General features: G+C 49.8%; 1 protein-coding gene across 1 annotated transcript; it reads right to left on the bottom strand.

Moving 5' to 3' along the window:
• Positions 1-345: 345 nt before the first annotated feature.
• On the bottom strand, positions 346-10921 carry LOC144094462 (uncharacterized). The gene is made up of 6 exons (XM_077628394.1): positions 10444-10921; positions 8832-8944; positions 5268-5377; positions 3742-3891; positions 3058-3155; positions 346-990 (listed from the first exon to the last, which is right to left on the bottom strand). The coding sequence occupies exons 1-6, from the start codon at positions 10851-10853 to the stop codon at positions 579-581; spliced, it is 1293 nt and encodes a 430-aa protein (XP_077484520.1). The 5' UTR covers positions 10854-10921; the 3' UTR covers positions 346-578.
• Between the last annotated feature and the right edge of the window lie 9770 nt (positions 10922-20691).

Here is a 20691-nt window from a genome sequence, read left to right as displayed (position 1 = left end):
CGTCTCCACGGCGTGCCCCGCCGGCCAGGGAACGATAGGGCACTCCGAAACTCCCACAATTATGTGCTTTAACTGCCTACACGGTTCGATCGTTTTGGCTTCTATGCAAGCTACACTACATTCTTCATCTTCCTTTGTTCAGAAGCCAATCCGCGTTCCTTCCTTTGTTCCTTTATATTCGTACTCGAATATTCGCGCAGCCCTAGTGCAAATGCCTTGCTAGCCACAGACAGGTCGCTAAGGCTAACTTTACAATATTCCAGGCCAAGAACCGTTAAAATGAAACGAGGGGATTATTCTGTGTGATTTTCTTTATTTCAGTGCAACCAAAGTAAAAATGCGGTTAACACAACAATAAAAAACCTAACTATTGCACAAATTTCTTGCCAAAACACATCGCAAAGCAATCTCCAGAATGAACGGGATAGATTTACACTTTGGAAAAGATGCTGGGACAAGATGCAACGGAATGAATACACTAAGTTAAAAAAAAAACAGTTGTACTTAATTAAGTGAAGAAAAAAAAACCAAGCAAACGGTAAAACAGTATCGTCAAGTTCTAAAGAAATCATCTGGTGCTAAAATTTAAAAACAGTGTTAAAGGAATCGCTTTTTTCAGCCCATTTCGCTGGGGTGTCCTCATAACTGCCGGCACGAAACTGAAGCAGCTTGTCCTCGTCGCTGTTGCTCCAACGCTGCTGCGAGGCTTCCCCCGAAGACGCCTGCTGCAGCTCCAGGTGCTGCAGACGCAGGGCGGCCTCGGCGTCCAGGTCTCGGTAGAAGACCGCGCGGCCCCTGGGCGCCTCTACGTCGTGCGGCGCGGGAGACTGCTCCCAGCAGCGGCATGCGGCCGCAGTCGGCGCCCACAGGCTCGAGTCTTGGCAGCAGGCCAGCGCTGCCCGGACATCGCGGTTGCGGTCCCAGCTGCAGGGGAGAGGCCGTTCCTGTTCGAAGGGGCGTCTGCCACAGCACGTGGGCGGCGAGCGGGCGCTGGAAGAAAGCGCCAAGGGTAAAGAGCGGTGGAGGAGGTGGAGCAACCTCATGAGGCGCCATCATGGTACTGTCTACTTAGCAGTGGTTCAGCCGACCATCTGTATTACAGCGAGAGCTCTACCTTAGACCTTCCTCGGCCGACTGTCACACCTAGGATGTCTGCATCGAACGGGACCACCCCTGCATGCAGCTGTAACAGAAAAACGAACCTGCCAAAATTTGAACAGGGATCTTCCGATCCGTACCAAGACGCGTTATCGGTCGTGCCACACACTGCTCCTTAAAATTACTGAGTGGGAAATGTGGCCCAAGCGTTCATGCGTTTCTGAAAAGAAGACTGTTCGTCTAGCAAGGGCATGCCGGGAATATGAGGTTTTGCATTTGGCTTCGCTATTGTATTGGGCCGATAGCGTGTATTCTGCCGTGGAACCATGACTCCACAGTGATAGCGCGGCTGCAGCCGCGATGTTCTCCACGATGCGCTGATTGAATTCTTCTAATAGAGCATGTTTTACTTATGAAAATGAGCGTGAGCAAGTTGAGCGTGAGCAAATGGGCATCAAGCTCGAATGGAAATTAACAATGCATTCCTCTGATATTTGGCTCTGGAAAATTAATATTCTTACGACTGAATCCAAGTTTTTGGCGCAACACTATCCGCGCTAAAAACGAAACCTCTTCCAGGCATGCCCTTGGTGGGTGAAGTTCACCCCGCCAATTTTTATCTCAAGTGGTTCGCAGTGCAGTGGAAGTTACGAGCGCTAGGCGACGCCGTGCACAAGTGTGTTATCACGCGCTCGCGAGTCACCGAGCGTTTACGCCACTGCGAACCACTTGCGAGATTGAGCATAGGGATGCATGAGAATATGTGGTGCCACACGGCCAGACGCACTCGTCCATACTGCAGCGCCATGCGCCTATATGGCCCGCCGAGGTGGTTGAGTGGTAATGAAGCACGGCTGCTGAGCACGAAGACGCAGGATAAAATCCCCGGCGCGGTGCTCGCGTTGCGATATAAGCGAAACGCAAAGAGACACCCATGTGCTGTGCGATGTTAGAACCAGGTGGCGAAATTGATGCCGAACCCTCTAGAATCACTGATGGTTTTCCCAAGTGCCGCGCTTCTTTTCCTCGCACAGCTGGGCTTGTAATATATATGCCTTCCGCGGCCCAATGTTGTCAAAACAGCAAATACCGTCATTTGCAGGAAGATTTTCATAGAGCGGCGGACTTCCAACGCCTCTGGGCTTTCCTCTAGAACCAGCATACATGCGAAAGATGTTTTAAAGAGCTGAGAAAATTATTGTTCCCCGTTTATTCTGAGTGTACATTCACGTTCTCATAAGTATAATATGTCACTGATTATAACGACGTTGCAAAGGCGGATACAAAAGGAACCACGGATGCGACTGCGGCGTTAAGCGCTTGAGTCAGGGCCAGCCAAGAAGCTTCCTAATCCGGTGGCGGGGAAATGAGGATTGACCCGCAGCGGTGCCTCAGTGAGGGCATTCGGCTACTCAGCCGGAGTTCCCGGGTTCGAACCCGGCCGCGGCGGCCGCATTTCGATGGAGGTGAAGCGTAATAATAATAATAATTGGTTTTGGGGGAAAGGAAATGGCGCAGTATCTGTTTCACATATCGTTGGACACCTGAACCGCGCCGTAAGGGAAGGGTTAAAGGAGGGAGTGAAAGAAGAAAGAGGCGCCGTAGTGGAGGCCTCCGGAATAATTTCGACCACCTGGGGATCTTTAACGTGCACTGACATCGCACAGCACACGGGCGCCTTAGCGTTTTGCCTCCATGAAAACGCAGCCGCCGCGGTCGGGTTCGAACCCAGGAACTCCGGATCAGTAGCCGAGCGCCCTAACCACTGAGCCACCGTGGCGGGTGGAGGTGAAACGTAAAAGGCGCCCGTGTGCTGTGCGATGTCAGTGCACGTTAATGATTCCCAGGTGATCGATATTATTCCGGAGCCCTCCACTACGGCACCGTTCTCTCTTCTTTCACTCCCTCTTTCCTCCACGTCCGTAACAACGGGCGATGGCTACATATAATGGCACGAACCTTAACGGCAGTTGAAGGGCGCCAGCTTTCCAGAGCGAGCCTTGAGGATATGTCAGGTCCTGGATATCAGGAGGGATGGTTCCCGGTCGGCTCATCCCCTGTGAAGTAACAAAGAAAAGTTTGCCTCATTTCACCGAAAGCATAAAAACTGCCAGTTATATCCGATGGCAAACAAAGCCTAAAATTCCGACACTACATGTTGAGAAGGAAGCCAAGGAGTCTCTCTCTGGTTCTTTGTCAATACAAGTGTCTGAATTTCGCGTTTCCTTTTGCTGAAAGCACGTACCGATTAGGACGCCAAAAATTCAATCTTAAGGAATAATCGTTATCAGCAAATAATAGACACTACGTCTCATCGGCGCCGCACATGCCACAAAACAGCGGCGAATCCTAAATAAGCAGGTCTCGAGGCTAGTTATGAAACGAATAAGTACTGCTATACAGAAGTAGTTGCTATCAAAAATTGTGGATCGACAGGCTAGGCGTATACATATTGTCTGCATGGCATCTTTCATTACAAGGGTAATGTGTAAGCATAGAAGATTACATCTATGTTAGGTCTTATCACCGCTAATACTATAGCGGGACTAAATTTTAACCGTGAGTTTAACGATAAGCTCGTGGACAGCGGTTCTACTCTGCCCGTGCGGTCAAGGGCCAGTACGGCAGAATCTGAGCTCTCACCTTGCCTGAAAGCACTTCATGAAGTGAGCCTTCCTTAAGGAGAATCAGCACCGGCTCCTCGCCGCTTGGCCAACAGTCCTCGGCGAGTGGAAGAATCCGCGCTGTCACCCGGTAACGAATGTCCCACTGTCGAGCTGCATGCATCGGTAGCTAAAGGGAAAATGAGATGCACGAGTACTGGATCCGATTATGTACAGTAACAGCACCACCTCCTCCCGAACCCACAAGAGCGGCACTCCAAGCAGCTCTTCAATCACGTGATCGTGCTGGACACACACTCGAGAGAAATCATTCCTCGTCCGACTTGGCATCCTCACTTAAGGCACCTGCCTTTCCGCCACCTTAATTTTCCCGAGGCGGGCAAAAATATTGATAGTAGAGAAGCCTGGGAGACCCTCTAAGAAGCCCGGACCCTGAGCTACAGCGCACCACCATCCATCTGGCGGAAGAGGCCGCTACCAGTCAAGGACTGCCAGCCAGCCTCTAACCGCGGACGCGCAACTCCCCGTCTCCCAGGCCCGCGTGCTGGGGGTGGGAAGAAAAGTCTTTTCTGATGGAAATAAAAGTTGTTCAATCAATAAAAAAATTGGTATCTTCACTGGCCAGCACGTGGGCGCCTGCGTTCTTGGTTACGAAATAACACGACTCTCATCGCGGAGAGCACGCTGCATATTGTTATCACTGAAAGCTGGTTCATAACCATCTGTGTTAAAGGAGGGCCAGCTACATCTATGCAGCCGATTGTGAATAACAGATCTGGCACGCTTGGAGCAGAGGTGAACGTCACCTCCTTCTAGGTACGCTTTGGCAATCATATCAACGCTACGAGTACACCGCAAGAAGGAAAAAGTTGCGATTACACCCCTGGTATAGTGCGGATGATGGCCGCTAGATGGTTCGCATTGTACTTTTGCAATTGCTGCATTTGCTTTCACGCATGTGTGTGCGAAGATGTTTGCTTTGTCAGGGTTATCACGAGTGCTTCACGGTGTGAGAAATGCTTTGGCACGGACCTGACCGTCTTGTCGGGCAGCGTCCCGAGAGCGTTCGTCCTCTTTTTTTTCCACGGTCAGCCTCGGCTGCATCCATGGATCTCCTGAAACACGGCTCATGTTCCACGGCTTTATCATAACTGCTGCGGCTCCTACTGCGCAGGATGGCGCGCGATGCAGTCATTTCAGTACGTTTTCTGGAGCGGCCTTGGGCTCCGCCTCGTTGCAGCCGCATGCCCCACCAGACGACGACGAAGTTCATGCAGGCGCGAGGCACTGGGTGGTCACGACGGCGGCTGCTATTACGTGGAGGCCGAGAACATTTGCTTTAACAGCCAGCTTTGTTAAAGGCGTTAAACCCGTTGAGGAGCTCAGCCGGGAAATGTAGAAGTGAGATCCTCATTCAGTAAAGAAACGTCGCCGCTGCAGTTGAAGCTTCTGAACGCGTTGGCGCGTGTGACGCGAGCACTGAATGCCCGAGACTCCAACAACTACGTGCTGGATTCGCCACTATGCAATCACCATGGCACTCACCGAGGTGCGCTGAGACCGCTCACGAAGAACCGGCGCCAAATCGAGCGTCAGTGGCGAGTGGGCCCAACCGAGGCCGTCGAGCAGGTTTGGCTTGGGCACCAAGTAGGATGCTGCGTGGAAAGCAGATCACGTTAGACGGCGAGAAAAGTAATCTAAACCGAACGAGGTGTGGACAGCGACAGTGAGGTGGACGAACAAAGCTAAGAAAAATGAGCTCACGTAGAAACGCCATATTTAAAAAACTCACACACACACGAGCACGCTCGAGTGTGTGTGTGCGTGTTTCTCCCTCCCGTCCTGTGTTATTCTGCGCAAAGTTTTTTAAATATGTCGCTACACCAACTGGCCCAATGTTCTGCCCTATTAAACGTATAAACGCGAATAGCCGGCGTAAATTACATTGAAAAACAAGATAACGGCGACATAACGTTGGAGGCTCCGTAAGTTGTTGCGTCGAAACAAAAGTGCGTCTGCCTACTCCCACGGGTGATATGATGCAAGTAGCAGCGAACCCGGCCGGGGCAGTTTTAGTGCGAAAACGCTACTCCATGCGATCAAACTCAACCTTAATCTCGTGGCTTACACGGCCTTGAGAGTGCAGAAATAAAAATATTGCAGCGACTGGGTTTCGAACCCGCGGCGGCGCAAACAGATCAGCTTTGCTGGCCACTGCACGGGAGCACTGTGCTCTCGCCACCGCCGATCACGCCCCCTGTTAAACTGCAACACGCTCCCGCGCTGTGCATTCCACATCGCTGTCTTATCAACTTCCAGCCGCAGCGCGAAGAGTAACATTGTCGCAAGACTTGCCGATGACCCAGCAAAGCAAACCCATTTGAAAAAATAAGAGACGCCGACCAGTGAAAAAAAGGTTCGTTCTTGACGTTTCGGCTTCCACACGGAAGCCTTGTTCACAATGAATTCATCGCTGCCCAAAATCCACAAGCCAGACGCTCCTTTGCGTCCCATCGTGGATTACACTCGCTCCCCCCTGCATAACCACTCGAAGTTCTTGCACCAGGTCCTTTCTCCGCTCCTTGGCCAGAGTCCCAGTCACGTCCGCAATTCGTTCGACGTCGTCGAGAAGAACCCCAGCACCTCAATCGATGAAGATGAGGTGATATTGTCGTTTGACGTCAAGTCCCTGTTCACGAGCGTCCCGACAGACCTTGCTGTAAGCATTTGCACCACTGCCCTCGAGGCTGATGTTACTTTGCCAGAACGACCACCGATAGACGTACCGGACCTGCTCAGGCTTCTAGACTTCTGCCTAAAGAACACGTACTTCGTTTTCATGGGCGATTTTTACAAACAGGTGCATGGGACTCCCATGGGCTACTCAGTTTCGATTACGGCTGCCAATCTCAGCATGGAAAAGCTGGAACAGCGGGCGTTGGCCTCCTTTGTCCCTTCCCCGAAGGTATTTTTCCGCTACATAGACGACTGCTTCTGCATCAACCAAAAAGGCGTGGTGAGCAAGTTTCTGCACAATCTTAACAGCCTGGAAAGAGCCATTCAGTTTACTATAGAAGAGGAATTGGACGACAGACTGCCATTTCTTGACGTCCTTGTTTCACGGGAAGGCCAGGGTCTATCTTTCAGCGTATACCGAAAGGAGACGCACACTGGTCGCTACCTATATTTCAACTCAGTGCACCCTGCCAGCCATAAGAAGGCCGTTGTTAGCACGTTATTGCAGCGTGCGAAAAGGTTGTGCACAAGGCCCGAGAATGCGACCCTGGACGCGAAAAAGGTACGGGATGATCTCAAAAGCTGTGTAGGCGCTTCATCGACGCGGTAGAACGTCAGTTGTCAAAACAAGGACAACCGGACGCCCGCCCTCCGCTCAAGAAACGGGCTTCTGTGCCGTATGTACCTGGTACAAGTTAATGCCTGGCACGTGTCCTACGGGAATATGACGTGCAGGTGGCACATGTTCCGGCCAGAAAGATGCGCCATCAGCTTGTGAAGGTGAAGGACACATTGCCGAAGGAAAGATTCCCCGGTGTTGTCTACGAAATCCCCTGCGCAGACTGCAACGGTGTGTATGTCGTGGAAACTGGGAACTACCGGAAGCGATTACAGCAGCACGCTCGGGACGTAAAAAATGAAAACACTCGCAACAACGCCTTAGCGGAGCAAGCCGTCGTGAATGGCCACAAAATTGACTGTGACAAGGCAAGGATCATCGCAACCGAAAATGTAGCAGCATCACGACTTCATCTGGAATCTCTAATCATGCAAACTACGTCACACACGTTAAACCGGAACGACGGTAATCTACACCCGATATACGCACGCTCCTTGCGCCGATTATTCAATCAAATTTAAACGACCCTTTTTTGGTGATGAATTCAATGTGAACAAGGCTTCCTTGTGGAAGCCGAAACGTCAAGTAAGAACCTTTTTTCACGGGTCGGCGTCTCTTATATTTTTTCAAATGTACGCTCCCGGCCAGACGGGATTCCATCACACGCTCAACTTCAAAGCAATACCATGAGCCAACCAGGCTAAACACATGCTTCGTACCATTTTTTTTTTTACTTTGCCAGGCGAGCCCGGTTCACGGGTAATTTTGCAGACACTTTTTGCCTTCACCGTTCTGTACGGATCCGCTGCTTCATTTGGTTTTCATGGCGCTTCCAAACAGAAGCCACGGGGCGCGAACGGGGATTTGGCACTCCAATATCTAAGCCACCGTAAAAATTTCTGCCAAGTGTTGCCTTCAGTTTGGCATTGAGCGGCTTCAGTGACTTGCGGAATACTGTGCTACGGATTGGATTATCCGCTGGTAAAGAGCCTGACGCGAGGGGTGACCTCTATTTGTAACAGGCAAAGGCAGGCTAGTTGGTGGTTAACAATAGAGTGCATATTGAAACCGCGCAAAAAGAACGACGAGGGACGAAGCGGGACGCGTTTTGTCCTGTGCTTCCTTCTCTTCGTCCCTCGTCGTTTTGCGCTGTTGCAATATGCACTCCATTGTGACCGCCATTGACCTTATGCCACTCGATGGTCCGACACTCCTGGTGCAAAGATGCACTCGTTATCATTCATTTGCTTTACGTATTGTTACCCGCGCTTCTCTTTTTAATGCAAAAGCATTATATGTCCCATTTAGCGCAGAAGCCGTCCCCTTTCAGCCGCTGTCTATGACACGAAATTCGGATGACGCAGTACGCCGGTGTACGATGTCGTAACCTGAGCTCGCAATTAAAAAGTCAAAGGGCCTCATTCCTTTCTGGCTCATCTCGTTCAAACACCCCAACATGAATAATAATAATAATAATAATAATAATAATAATAATAATAATAATAATAATAATAATAATAATAATAATAATAATATTACACGAACGAAGCGGTTAAAGAGGCATTGGCATTAACCTTGATTATGGCCGGGTATGTTACCGAAGTTACGACGAAAATGTCACGGCCGCTCGACCTTCCGCCGGAGTGAAAATATTCTGACGCACCCATTTGGCAGTGCGCCACGTGAGGATGTGCATGATAGGGCGACCCGTACTCAGTCATTAACTGGAGGTGTAATCCTGCACTCGAACGTACCACTTTCAGAACGGTACGGATCGCCTCGCTCGCCATCCAGTTGGACATCCACGGCGACGAAGTAGCGCTGGAGGATATGGAGCCCCCGAAGCCGCACGTGAAGGCAGCGTAAGCTGCGCGCAGAACAGAACAGCAGGAACACGTCAGTGCATGTTGTAAGTCCACACTTAGCTATACAAGGTGCAGTTAACGAGAGATGCAGCATGCGTATTTCCTGTGGTCGTGGCAACAGAGTGCACTCACAGGTCAGGCAACGTGGCACTGCATGCGATCGCCAGGAGATAGTTCACTTTACATTGAAATGCATGTGGAACGAAGTGCGAGACTTTTTGGATCACTCAACACGTAGGTGAAATTTAGTGCATGAATAATTTTTTTTAGAAAAATGAAAGGCGCAGTAACTCGCTTCTCGGTGGACACCCCAACCGTACAGTAAGGGAAGGGATAAGGCGGGAGTGAAGCAGAAAGATCGAGGTATGTACAGTATTGGACAGCTCCGGGTTAATTTCGACCATCTGGGGTTCTTTAAAACCTTTAACGAAATCTCGTAACATAGGGCCGTCCTTTTGCATTTCGCTTACATTGAAACGCGGCCACCGCGGCCGAGATTTGATCCCGCGTTCCTGCGCTCAGCAGACGAAAACGCTTACCATTGCGCCACCGCGGCTTTTTTGTAGCGATAGCTATATTACTGTAGCATTTCGAGCCTTCAGCGTGGCGGCGGCGGCGCTGCCACGCCATGGCTGCGCCTCCACGCTGTCACGTTGTTGGTCACGTGATGCGGAGCAGCTGCCGGCAGCACGGCGCCGTGGCTGATCGCGGGGTTCGTCGCGTGGTTGGTCACGTGACCAAGTTCCACTCAGCCAGCTGTGGCTATTGCGTCACTCCAGGTTTAACCAGAGCTAAACCACCGCCAATTTTTTTCCCAAACGCCGCTCTAACAGCTAACGCCATAAAATGTTTGGTTCATGCATGATATCGTAATGACTCTCAGAACAGAGCAGCGTCTTGCGAGAGATCTCACGCATGCAGCCTTGACGGCTGCAGGAATGACGGAATGACGGCTGCGTATGAAACCTCAGCAGGAATGACGCAGGAATGACGCAGGAATGACGGCTGCGTATGAAACCTCGACTCATGATGCGGCAGGTAAATAAAGAGAATGTTACTAGTCATAATGGCCGATGTGCTGTCTTTTTAAGAGAACTAGCATTGAGAGAAACGATTGTTATCGTCAACTGTTCCGAAAATTTTAAATGCGAAAAAAAAAAACAGTGGACGATTTCTATCTTCCCCAACTGAAATCATCCGCAGTTAGTAGAAGTGGTGGAAAGCAAGGAAATACCAAGCCCCGACGCTAACCATTCGACTACACACTTTGCTCTACCGTGAGGCTGGGCTTTCAAGGGCTTTCCTCTCGAAAATTGCTTTACAAGGTGTTATTTCGTCAAGGGCTAAAGCACACTGGTACAAAGCGGGCGACAGTTGCAACCAAGCACCGTACTCCCACCAATCCTGCGTCGTCTTACAAGGTTCAAAGAACACTGCAAAAATGATAAAAGTCTTATTTGACACGACGATTACGTGTGCAACGAAGGACAGAGAGGCTCACCTGCCGGCGACGCTGGCGGACACCAAGCCATCAGTGCCGACGACAATTTCGGCAGTCGCATCGGCCCACTCGTTCCGAGCCCGACAGGCGAGGGACGCCGGCTGTCTCCGGTGAGCCAGTGCAACCAGCGTGCTCACCGTCCTCGGCACGGCCGTCCGATGGAGAGGAACAGAAGGCCCAGGCCCTTCCTCCACATCCCTGCGACGCGCGTCCTCTTCCAGGAGACAGCGAACACCGTTGCAACCCCGAGGATATTCCTGGTTTCCTCGGTAAGTTTGCGCTTCGTCCGGAAAGCAGCCGTGCTCAGCGTTGACCAGCGAAGCAAACGCCCCCTTCGCGGTCCTGGCAATCGAATTCCACAACAGGAGCCTGGGAGACGGCCCGCCGCGATCGGCCATCGCTGCTTCCATCAGCTCAGCAAGTGACCACAGCACCGCGCACGACGACAACGCACCGCTTAGGCCAAGTGGCACGAAACACGGTTGCGGCGCTGACGTGGCTTCCAAAGCTCACGCGGCTTCCGAACACGATGTCACGTGGCCCGGTGATAAGCGCGAAGAAAGGCAATCGTGACGTCACTGAGAAGCGTTCACTAGTTGTGGGAGGCGCTGCTGTGTAATGCTTGTATCGAATATCGCTGCGAATTTAGCCCAGCCTGCTCTAGCACTTTTTCAGTGCACTTTGCTGGGTGAGGTTGGGAATCATTGTGTGAACAATTTTTTTTGCTCTCTCTTTTTACTGCTAGTCTGGTGTATTTAAGCGCACTTACAGAATAAGTCACTCCGAGGGTTATCTGTTGTTGAAGCAGCTGTCGTTGTCACTTGGGCGGACGCGGTTGCTGCGACGCGCGTCTCTCAACCTTTCATCTCACATCTTCCAACTGTCCTCTGCACGCTGCAGTGGATGTAGCGTCTCTCAACCTTTCATCTCACATCTTCCAACTGTCCTCTGCACGCTGCAGTGGATGTAGCGTCTCTCAACCTTTCATCTCACATCTTCCAACTGTCCTCTGCACGCTGCAGTGGATGTAGCTCATTTGGATCCAGTCGTTGTTGTTGTTGTTGCCTTCGTGACATGGCACATACCCACGACGGGAGATTGACCAGGGTTCAGTGGGGAGACCCCATAGAATAGGGTAAACTGGTGCCAAGCTAATGATTGTGCCTGGGGTGAAATTTGAGAGTAAGTAAAAAGAAAAAGAAAAAACCTGATCCACTCGGCGTGTCTGTGCACTTTGCTCTTCATTCTCCCTTCAGTCGCAACAAATAAATCCAGTTGACAGCGATGGCTCGTGTGCGCAGCGCTTTTTATTGTTCAGTGTTAGAGCTACTTTACCACGCTTAATAAAACCGAATGATTATTGAACGGTGTTGATATCCTTCGGCAGTGTTATGCAAAGTCGCCGCGACCGAGGATTAGTAGTAGTAGTGGTTTATTAAAATAACAATAAAAAGGAAGGATACGATTTTTGCTAGCCCCGGCATCCGCCATCGATAGTGAAGCACCTGAGCTGGGGCAGCGGAAATAAAGGATAGCAGGCAGAATGGAGAAATGAAATGAAAGAGGTGGGGGGACAGGAAGAGAGGATGGGGGAGAGGTAATATACACAAACTATTGACACTTTAAGAAATGCGTCCAGGGGCCAGATTCCGCAACTGCGACAAATTCTGTCACAACTTATTGAAGTGACGTCAAAATGACGACACGATGAGACGTCACCACGTGATGCAACGAGGAATCAGCCGATTACAGCACGGCGGCGCCCCGAGAGCATTCGAGAGATCGTCTGCTTAATTTTTTTTTAAGAAATAAGAAATAAGCAGCGATGAAAATAACTAATATTTTATTTTGCAAAACATTGTGTTTAGAATTTGAAAATATTAATTAAAACAAAAAGCGTTTGAAGTTGTGCTCTTAAATTGGCTGGTTGGTAACTTTCGGTGCGGGGGTGTGCTGACGGCAGTAAAAAGGCCGCATTGCACGAAAGCAGCTGTTTCACGCCGTGTTATTATTTTTTGCGCGGCGTCTGGAATCGAGCTGCTGTGCGGTTGACCTAAGTGCGCAGAAAAATTTCAACGAATGCAGTGAAGGCTAGGTGACTTTCGAGCGAACTTGCAAGAAGCGCTTGGTACGAAATCGACGAAGACAACTTGAAGTCTGTGTTGTCCGGCTCCTTTGATCGATGACAAAAATGCCAAACGGTGAGGCGTTGCAGTATGTGACGAGTGGTTGTTTGTTTATTTTCCTGGCTAGGGGCACCGACCGTGTGAGAAGAAGGAAGATGGACCTCTTCTTTCTCGTCTGCTACTAGCACCTTTCTAGAGCATTAAAAGTCTTTCCTACCTACCTTTATTTTCCTTTGGGAAACAGAAGACGACCACGAAGTTCGATTTGCTAGGAAAAATAAAGTGTTTTGCCAGCATAAGCTTGTCTTATTTATATGTAGCTGTGTGTCACAGAGGTGACGATGGAACCCACTGCGTACTAACTTTATAAATTGCCTCCAACACTCGCGGTACGTATTTGCTCACCGCCGGTTGTGCGATGCAGACGTACGCCTCATTACCAACGGCAGCCTAAAAGCCGCCCGTGGCAAAAAAACCCCGTCCATATAGCACATGCCGCCGCACCGACAGCGCACTCGCGCGCAAACCTCCAAGTTCATCGGCGACTTCGTCGCACAGCCACTACACAGTCTGCTTCTCCAGTCGAAAAAGCATCGAAACAGCTCGTCCGGCAAATCCCCAGGTGGTCGAAATTATTCCGGAGTCCTCCACTACGGCACACCTCTCTTCCTTTCTTCCTCCACTCCCTCCTTTATTCCTTCTCTTACGGCGCGGTTCAGCTGCCCAACAATATATGAGACAGATACTGCGCCATTTCCTTTCCCCAAAAACCAATTAAAAAAAATCAAACGCGTCTTCGTGCGCCCTCCTTCGCCGTTGCACGCGCCAGCGCAGCCGCCTCAGTCGTATCGCCGCGTACACCGCCGCCATTTTCTGTCACAAAGGCGACGGTCAAATTGACGGCCTCAAAACTGTGACAAAAAACTGTCAAATAGCGGCTGCATAATTAGGTGTGCAACGTCATCACTTCTGCTACATCCGTGACGTCATCTGCAGCCACCCATGACGCAAAAGAGCAAAATGGCCGCCGGCCACGACCGAACAATAGGACAGAGGCATACTGACACTTTTGTGACAAGTTTTTTACAATTTTACTAATTGACAGTTACGTAATCTGGCCCCAGGTTGTGCGCGTGATTAGTTCATGATGTAGCACTCGCGCACAGAACTATGTTGACTACAACTGGAGTAGGGCGTCCAGTTGTTAACCGTCCAAGGTAGAACTCGCGGAGAATTTCGGTCACTGCGTGTAACTAACTTGCGGAGAACAGACGGGACCGAGTGCACTTTTACTCCCCTCGATTAGGGTGGAATGTTGAGGGGCTGCACGGACAACATTCAAAACAATATTGAAATATGGCGAATCTTTTTTTTCTCTCTTCTTTCACTCCCACCATCCTCACTTCCCATAGGTACGGTTCGGGTGTCCACATAGATACGAGACAACTGAGACATTTCCTTTCCTCAAATACAAAATTTCAAATTTTCGCCGCGGAGTTACCATGACCCTTTCCTGTCAAGCTCCAGCTTCCCAACCTGCACAAGAAGCCATGAATGCGCACTCAGTGTTGCACCTTCAGGTTTTCATAAACCCGTGTTCAGGTTGCAATGCTTTTTGTTATAGATTTAAATAAAAAGCTTCACGCAATGGCTGTACCTCATAAATAGAAGGAGATTTTGCCAAATGTTTGAAGGATCGAGTCTGACATTTTAGTTCAAAAGAAGAAAAAAACTAGTACGCCTACGGTGGTTTCATGCGATTGCTTAGGATTCACACAATACTGTACTCGGCTGCAATGGCATTACGTGACGTGACGTAGTCTGTCCAGAGATTATCTGACTTGCACCGACAGAGATACATGTTTAGAGCGGAGCTCCACCGAAAAAAAAAATAGAGGACGCTTAAGCTTCGTCTTTAAGAGTGAGACGCGACAGCGTGTCGCAGCGTTGCCGAGGAGTACACGGAACGCCATCGCCCGTTCGGCGCGACGCGTGGCCCGTTGGACAATTGAAGGAAAGGACGCCTGTCTCACATAGCTCGGCGGACACCCGAACCGGGCCGTAAGGGAAGGCAAAATCAATCGATCGATCAATCAATCAATCAATCTATCAGTCAATCAATCAATAGATCGATCGATCAATCAATGAATGGTCAATCAATCCTTAACGCTATCGCGTTAAAATTCCTTTCCTTACAGCGCCGTTCAGGTGTCCACCGAGATGCGCCATTTTTCGCTCACGGCCAAGGACGCCGGCGCCGACGACACCGGCTTTTCTGCGACACGCGCTCCTTAACGTTGTCGCGTTAAAATACGCCTGCCGGAGAGCGTTCCTCTGCTTTGTGCGCCCAACGCGTCTCAGTCAGACGCAGTATGGGCTGCGAGCGGAGTCGGAAGGAAGAGAAATCGCCAATAATAAATGGCCAGAACCTGCTCCAGAGATTGTTTCGCTCATCATTTCACCGTCAAGGTTTTTTTTTTTTGAATAAAAGAAATGGCGCAGTGACTGTTTCACATCTCGGCGGACATCCGAACCGCGCCGTAAGGGAAGGGATAAAGGAGGGAGTGAAAGAAAAAGATGCCTTAGTGGGGGGCTGCGGAGTAATTTCGACATAGCAGAAGAGGCCCAGGCTCGTCGCAGCAGCTTTTTCCGCACACTTTTAGGTGCATTAATATGCTCTAGCTGATAAATGCGCTGGGCCGCTGCGCTTAGCTCTACCAATATTCCCCCCTACAATACGCCTCAAGTATGACTGACTTGTGATACGACTTTCTTAATACGTCCGAAAAAAAATTGGAGGACGCTTAAGCTTCGCCTTTAAGAGTGGAACGCGACAGCGTGTTGCAGCACTGCTAGGGAGTCCACGGAACGCCATCGCCCGTTCGGCGCGACGCCTTGCCCGTTAGGCAAATCGCTCTGTTACGTACGGTGAAACGGACGCGCGGAGCGGCAAACCACGTCGCGTCGCGTTAAATATTAAAGCCGATTTTAATACCCTCAAGTCGTGGCTCACAGTAATGATTCTTCTCATCTTTGCAAGAGCGGCAGAAGGATATTGCACAGCACACGGGCGCCTTTTGCGTTTCGCCTCCATCGAAACGCGGCTGCCGTGGTCGGGTTCGAACCCGAGAACTCCGGCTCAGTAGCCGAGCGCCCTAACCACTGAGCCACTGTGGCTCTCCTCCGCTCCTTCTGGCCTCTAAATAAAAAAAATACAAAATGTCTGACTGCTGGGTTCGTGAGTACAATTCCTTTTTCTAGACACGAGTTTCCGAAAGGTGAATTTGTGGGACACCATATATGGACATCCATAGTGTGTCCCACAATCTGAAAAGTTTGGTTTATGGGAGTTTAATGTCCCAAAGCGACTCACACTATGAGGGACGCCGTAGTGAAGGGCTCCGGAAAGAACCACCCGGGGTTCTTTAACGTGCACTGACATCGCACAGTGTACGAGCCTCTAGTATTTCGCCTCCACCAAAATGCGACCGCTGCGGCCGGGATCGAACCCGCGTCTTTCGGGTCAGCAGCCGGGCCCCATAACCACTGAGCCACCGCGGCGGCTCAGTCTGAAAGGGTTTGGCAACAAATATGGCGTGCCGATGGTGTTTTCTGCATCAGGCAAATTGGCCAAGATGTGCCCCAAGGTCAGCAGTTGCGGCCCTGTGAGTTCGGGCTGTGGAAAGTATGGTGTGCCACTGGTGTGGTATATGAAATCCCTTTTCATGTGGCAAGGTATATGCCAGACAAACTGGTCGCTGTGTCAACGAACGCACCAGGGAACGCTGAACGATCTCTAGATAACGTTTCAGAATCGTTCCAGAATCTAGCCTCCCACTGCCGCTCTTGCAAAGATGAAAACGATCATAACTGTGAGCCACGACTTGAGGGTATTAAAATTTTAAGGCGAAGTATGGACAGATTAGCCCGCGAATTGTCAGAAGCGTCTTTTATCAAGGAAAGAGGCAACATGTGCGTCAGCACCACATCAGTCTCCCTGCGAGCCAGTGAATTCAGATTGCTAAATGGCAGTAATATGCAGACTGCTCACCTGAATTTACTAGGGTTTTCGTTTTTTTTTTTCGCTGCCATGAATGCTCATGCGCTCAGCACCTTCATGCTTCAATACAAGTAGCTGCAGTACAACGCCCGTCCTGTCAAGTTCTTTCTGTGTCCTCTTAAAGTGTAGCGCTGGGTTACGTTTCAAGTAAAAGGAAGGTTGAAGCGCTTCTGACTCGCAACTTGAGGGACGCAGGTTCGAATCCTGAATAAAAGCTCAAAATTTTTCTTCAAGTTGAAATCATATACCTTATGAAGTTACATGACGACATATGCGGTGACCTTTAACTCACACTACATATGTTTTTAATCACTCATACAACGAGTGACATCACTTGACATCCCGTGCGACGTTAGTTTCGCTGCATGACGCCGACAGTACGACGGAGATTTTTGCGCTGAACGGCATAAATGCGTTGTGCTGCCTCGTGCCATTGTGGGTGACATACATTTCCTTGCCCGGGTTTTTATAACCTGCATTAGGCATTTCTGCGCAGCAACAGGAGACCGTATGTCTGACTTCATTAGTATGGGTATACGCACGCACGGTTATGTGTCACTCCATGGACAGCATCGCTGACGCGACTGTGGAGTTCGCTGACCTTTCCGCGAACTGGTCGGTCTCGTGTTCGCAAAGAAGGCCGCAGCAGTGGGGTCGGAAGTTGCCAACAAAGGGGCCCGTCCCGTCCTTGCCTCTTCTTCGTGCGGCGGACGTCCTTGACATGTGACGTCCTTGACAGCTGTTGACATGTGTTCGTTGTCAAGGTGTTGCCGAGGCTACGGGAATGCACGAGATACGGCTGAGTATTAGCCGAGTGACCGTGAAACCCACTATTCCCGTAACGACTGTCTTCTCTTTCGATGTTCTGTAAACAACTCTAGTGATCGTCTCGTCGGCATATGTTTGTCGCGTGTGCGAAAGAGATAGGAAAGTGGTAACGGCTGTGCCGTGGGAGAGGATGGCCGCGTTTAATAATAATAATAATAATAATAATAATAATAATAATAATAATAATAATAATAATAATAATAATAATAATAATAATAATAATAATAATAATAATAATAGGTTTTTGGGGAAATGAAATGGCGCCGTATCTGTCTCATATATCGTAGGACACCTGAACCGCGCCGGGGCGCTCGGCTACTGATCCGGAGTTCCCGGGTTCGAACCCAACCGCGGTGGCTGCGTTTTCATGGAGGCAAAACGCTAAGGCACCCGTGTGCTGTGCGATGTCAGTGCACGTTAAAGATCCCCAGGTTGTCGAAATTATTCCGGAGCCTCCACTATGGCGCCTCTTTCTTCCTTTATTCTTTCACTCCCTCCTTTATACCTTCCCTTACGACGCGGTTCAGGTGTCCAACGATATATGAGACAAATACTGCGCCATTTCCTTTCCCCAAAAAACCAATTATATGAACCGCGCCGTAAGGGAAGGGGAAAGGAGGGAGTGAAAGATGAAAGGAAGAAATAGGTGCCGTAGTGGAGGGCTCCGGGATAATTTCGACCGCCTGGGGATCTTGAACGTGCACTGACTGCACTGACATCGCACAGCACACGGGCGTCTTAGCGTTTTTCCTCCATAAAAACGCAGCCGCCGCGGTCGGGTTCGAACCCGGGAACTCCGGATCAGTAGTCGAGCGCCCTTGTGCTGTTTGTGTATTTGATTACAACCACTCCTTTCCCAAAAGTTTAATCAGTACTCTTTCCCCAATCTGTGATTAATTGGCGGAAGCCTTATTTTCCTTTCCCTGTAATCTTATTTCTTGTAATCTTATTGGTTGCAGTCCTCGCTAAGGGCGGAGACAGAGGGTTTAAAAACAAGCTCTCTGGGTTGAACGGGGGCTGAATTCGTCTGATAAACGGTTTAGTCATGTTGTGAATAGTTTTCTCCTTGCTTTGTTTCTTCTTGTTTTATTTATGTTGTAAATAAATAGTTAACCTTCTTCTTTCTTCGAGTAACGTGAATGCTTGCGAGCTAGAACTACCAGGTCATCAAGAAACCCCGATTTCATCATCAGCAAGGTGTTTCCTCTCATCACCACCTGAAGGGGGAAACTCAACTGCGACCCTAACTAAAACCGCGGTAGTAAGGCTACTTTGGAAATTCCTGGCGGACGCTGGCTTCACGGGGCACTGGTACGAGGAGAATTTTGTTTAATTTATGGACGACGTGGTCAGTGTAAAACACTAGCAGCACTGTCCCCTTAACGGCACCACCAGCGCCACCGTGAAGTGACCATCTTGACCTCAGGAGGGTGCACGGCGGCTCCATATGTTTGTGGGCAGCAGAAAATGTGCCTGGAGGCTGTCTAGGCTCCCCTATCCGCGCCATCGTGCACCCCCTTTTCCCCGCGGGGAATTCGCGTAACCGACTGAATAGGGCGACTTCTTTCGGAAGCGACATGTTCCTTCGAACAATCACACCTGACACCTGCGCCCAGTTCTTTTGGCGGAGTCCTATGGTTTGCTCACGGTCGGACACGTTACCTCCTGCGACTCCGGTGCGTGGTGATCATTAAAAGTGTGCGCTCGCAGGCCAGGATTCTTTTTCAAATGGTACTGTCCAGAGCATGCAGATCTATATGCCTGTGGCACTTTGACAGAGTTTCACCGTGACTGTGAGCAGTGATCAGAGAGCAGTATAGAGGACTTCCCATATAGCCTTATATCTAGAAGAATTTTTATATGAGAACACTTATCTTAATCTTCAGGAAATGGCAAGCTCTCAAAATAATAATTCGCAATAAAATAAAACCGTGATGGCTCGAAATTACATTGTATTAAAGGGACGTATTGTAACCACGGCAAGATAAGTGAAGAAAACGAGAACAGCGCTTTCTCTCGTAGCATTTGCCTAAAATGCGCTGTCTTGTCAAAAACGCATTTTCTAGTGAAACTATCTTTGTTCCTTTGCAGACACGACTGCGTTATTAGCTTGCAGTTTATCATTCAAAATGCAAGCTGGAAAATTCAGGGGAATTTCGCGGAAAATACAAGCTTTACTGACGCTTTCGACGCACAGGGTGGTCCAATCTTAGTGCGAACACACGAGCGTGTGACCGCTCTCTCTGGAGGGCCACTGCCTGCGACACAGCCACCCATCGTAGCAAAGTGGCGCAGGAGAGAAGATGGACCTGGACGCGATGCTTCGCGTCGCCTGCCATTTCGCTTCGATGCGCGGCCGTGTCGGGCGCAGTAGCGTTCCAATGCGCTCGCGTGTTCGCACTGAGAACGGACGACCCTGCAAACGAGGTTGTGTAGAAACAATTGACTCTTAATTTCCAGCTATTTTCCCTAATTATAATCATTTCACATTTTCTTGTCTGGTGTTTATCAAATGATGAAGCCACCCCGCGCAAGAAGTATTTTCTTAGCAGAGACTAATAGAAGGGCATAAGTGAACAGTGCTGTAGTGAGCTGACCACCGCCGAAAACTTAACGGCACTTGTGACAATTCTACCGCTCTCAGGACGGTGAAGGAATAGTCCAAGGAGCGGTAGTTCCTTTTAGTACAAAACTTACCTCCGATCCACACAGGTTTTTTGCGCCATTCATCCTGCGTACTATTTTCGGCGCAAAAGCACCATAAAGGACTGAGAAAGATCTCAATTCATTATAAAATTCAGTCTGAGCTGAGCTACAGTATGCAACTCAGTCTGATGAGCAGTGGAACGGAAACGGCTAAGATTAGCCAGCATGCAAGAACTGCAAAAAGTGCACGCCGCATCCGTGCTCCAAGTCGTGTGGCGATATGGCTGAGGGGGGCCGTTCGATTCACGCTGAGCTCGAACTAGCGGGCGTTAGAACTCCATGTGTGCGAACTTCCGAGTAAACTGCGAGCAGCTCAATTTCCACGCCTCCGCTCAAAAATGTCATACTTGTCCGGAAGTAACTCATATGCGCTTCCGGCTTCGCGGTTGCACCTCCCCAGTCTCTCTTTATAAGTACAGTACGTCCTCAACTAGGCAGGCGCATTGACTTATGGCCGTTGGCAACTGTAGGCCTCAAATAAATTCGACATATTTCTTTTGCCATGGCTGCGAGGCGGAATATAAGATT

This window comes from Amblyomma americanum, chromosome 6, assembly GCF_052857255.1.
Source record: "Amblyomma americanum isolate KBUSLIRL-KWMA chromosome 6, ASM5285725v1, whole genome shotgun sequence".
NCBI lineage: Eukaryota > Metazoa > Arthropoda > Arachnida > Ixodida > Ixodidae > Amblyomma > Amblyomma americanum.
This window is presented reverse-complemented; position numbering and strand designations above follow the sequence as displayed.

Coding starts and splice junctions, on each gene's coding strand:
- LOC144094462 (XM_077628394.1), bottom strand. CDS start 10,853: ATGGAAGCAGCGATGGCCGATCGCGGCGGGCCGTCTCCCAGGCTCCTG. Junction 5,378..8,831: donor TCCGTACCGTTCTGAAAGTG/GTACGTTCGAGT, acceptor CTTTCCACGCAG/CATCCTACTTGGTGCCCAAG. Junction 3,892..5,267: donor AGCGGTCTCAGCGCACCTCG/GTGAGTGCCATG, acceptor TTTTCCCTTTAG/CTACCGATGCATGCAGCTCG.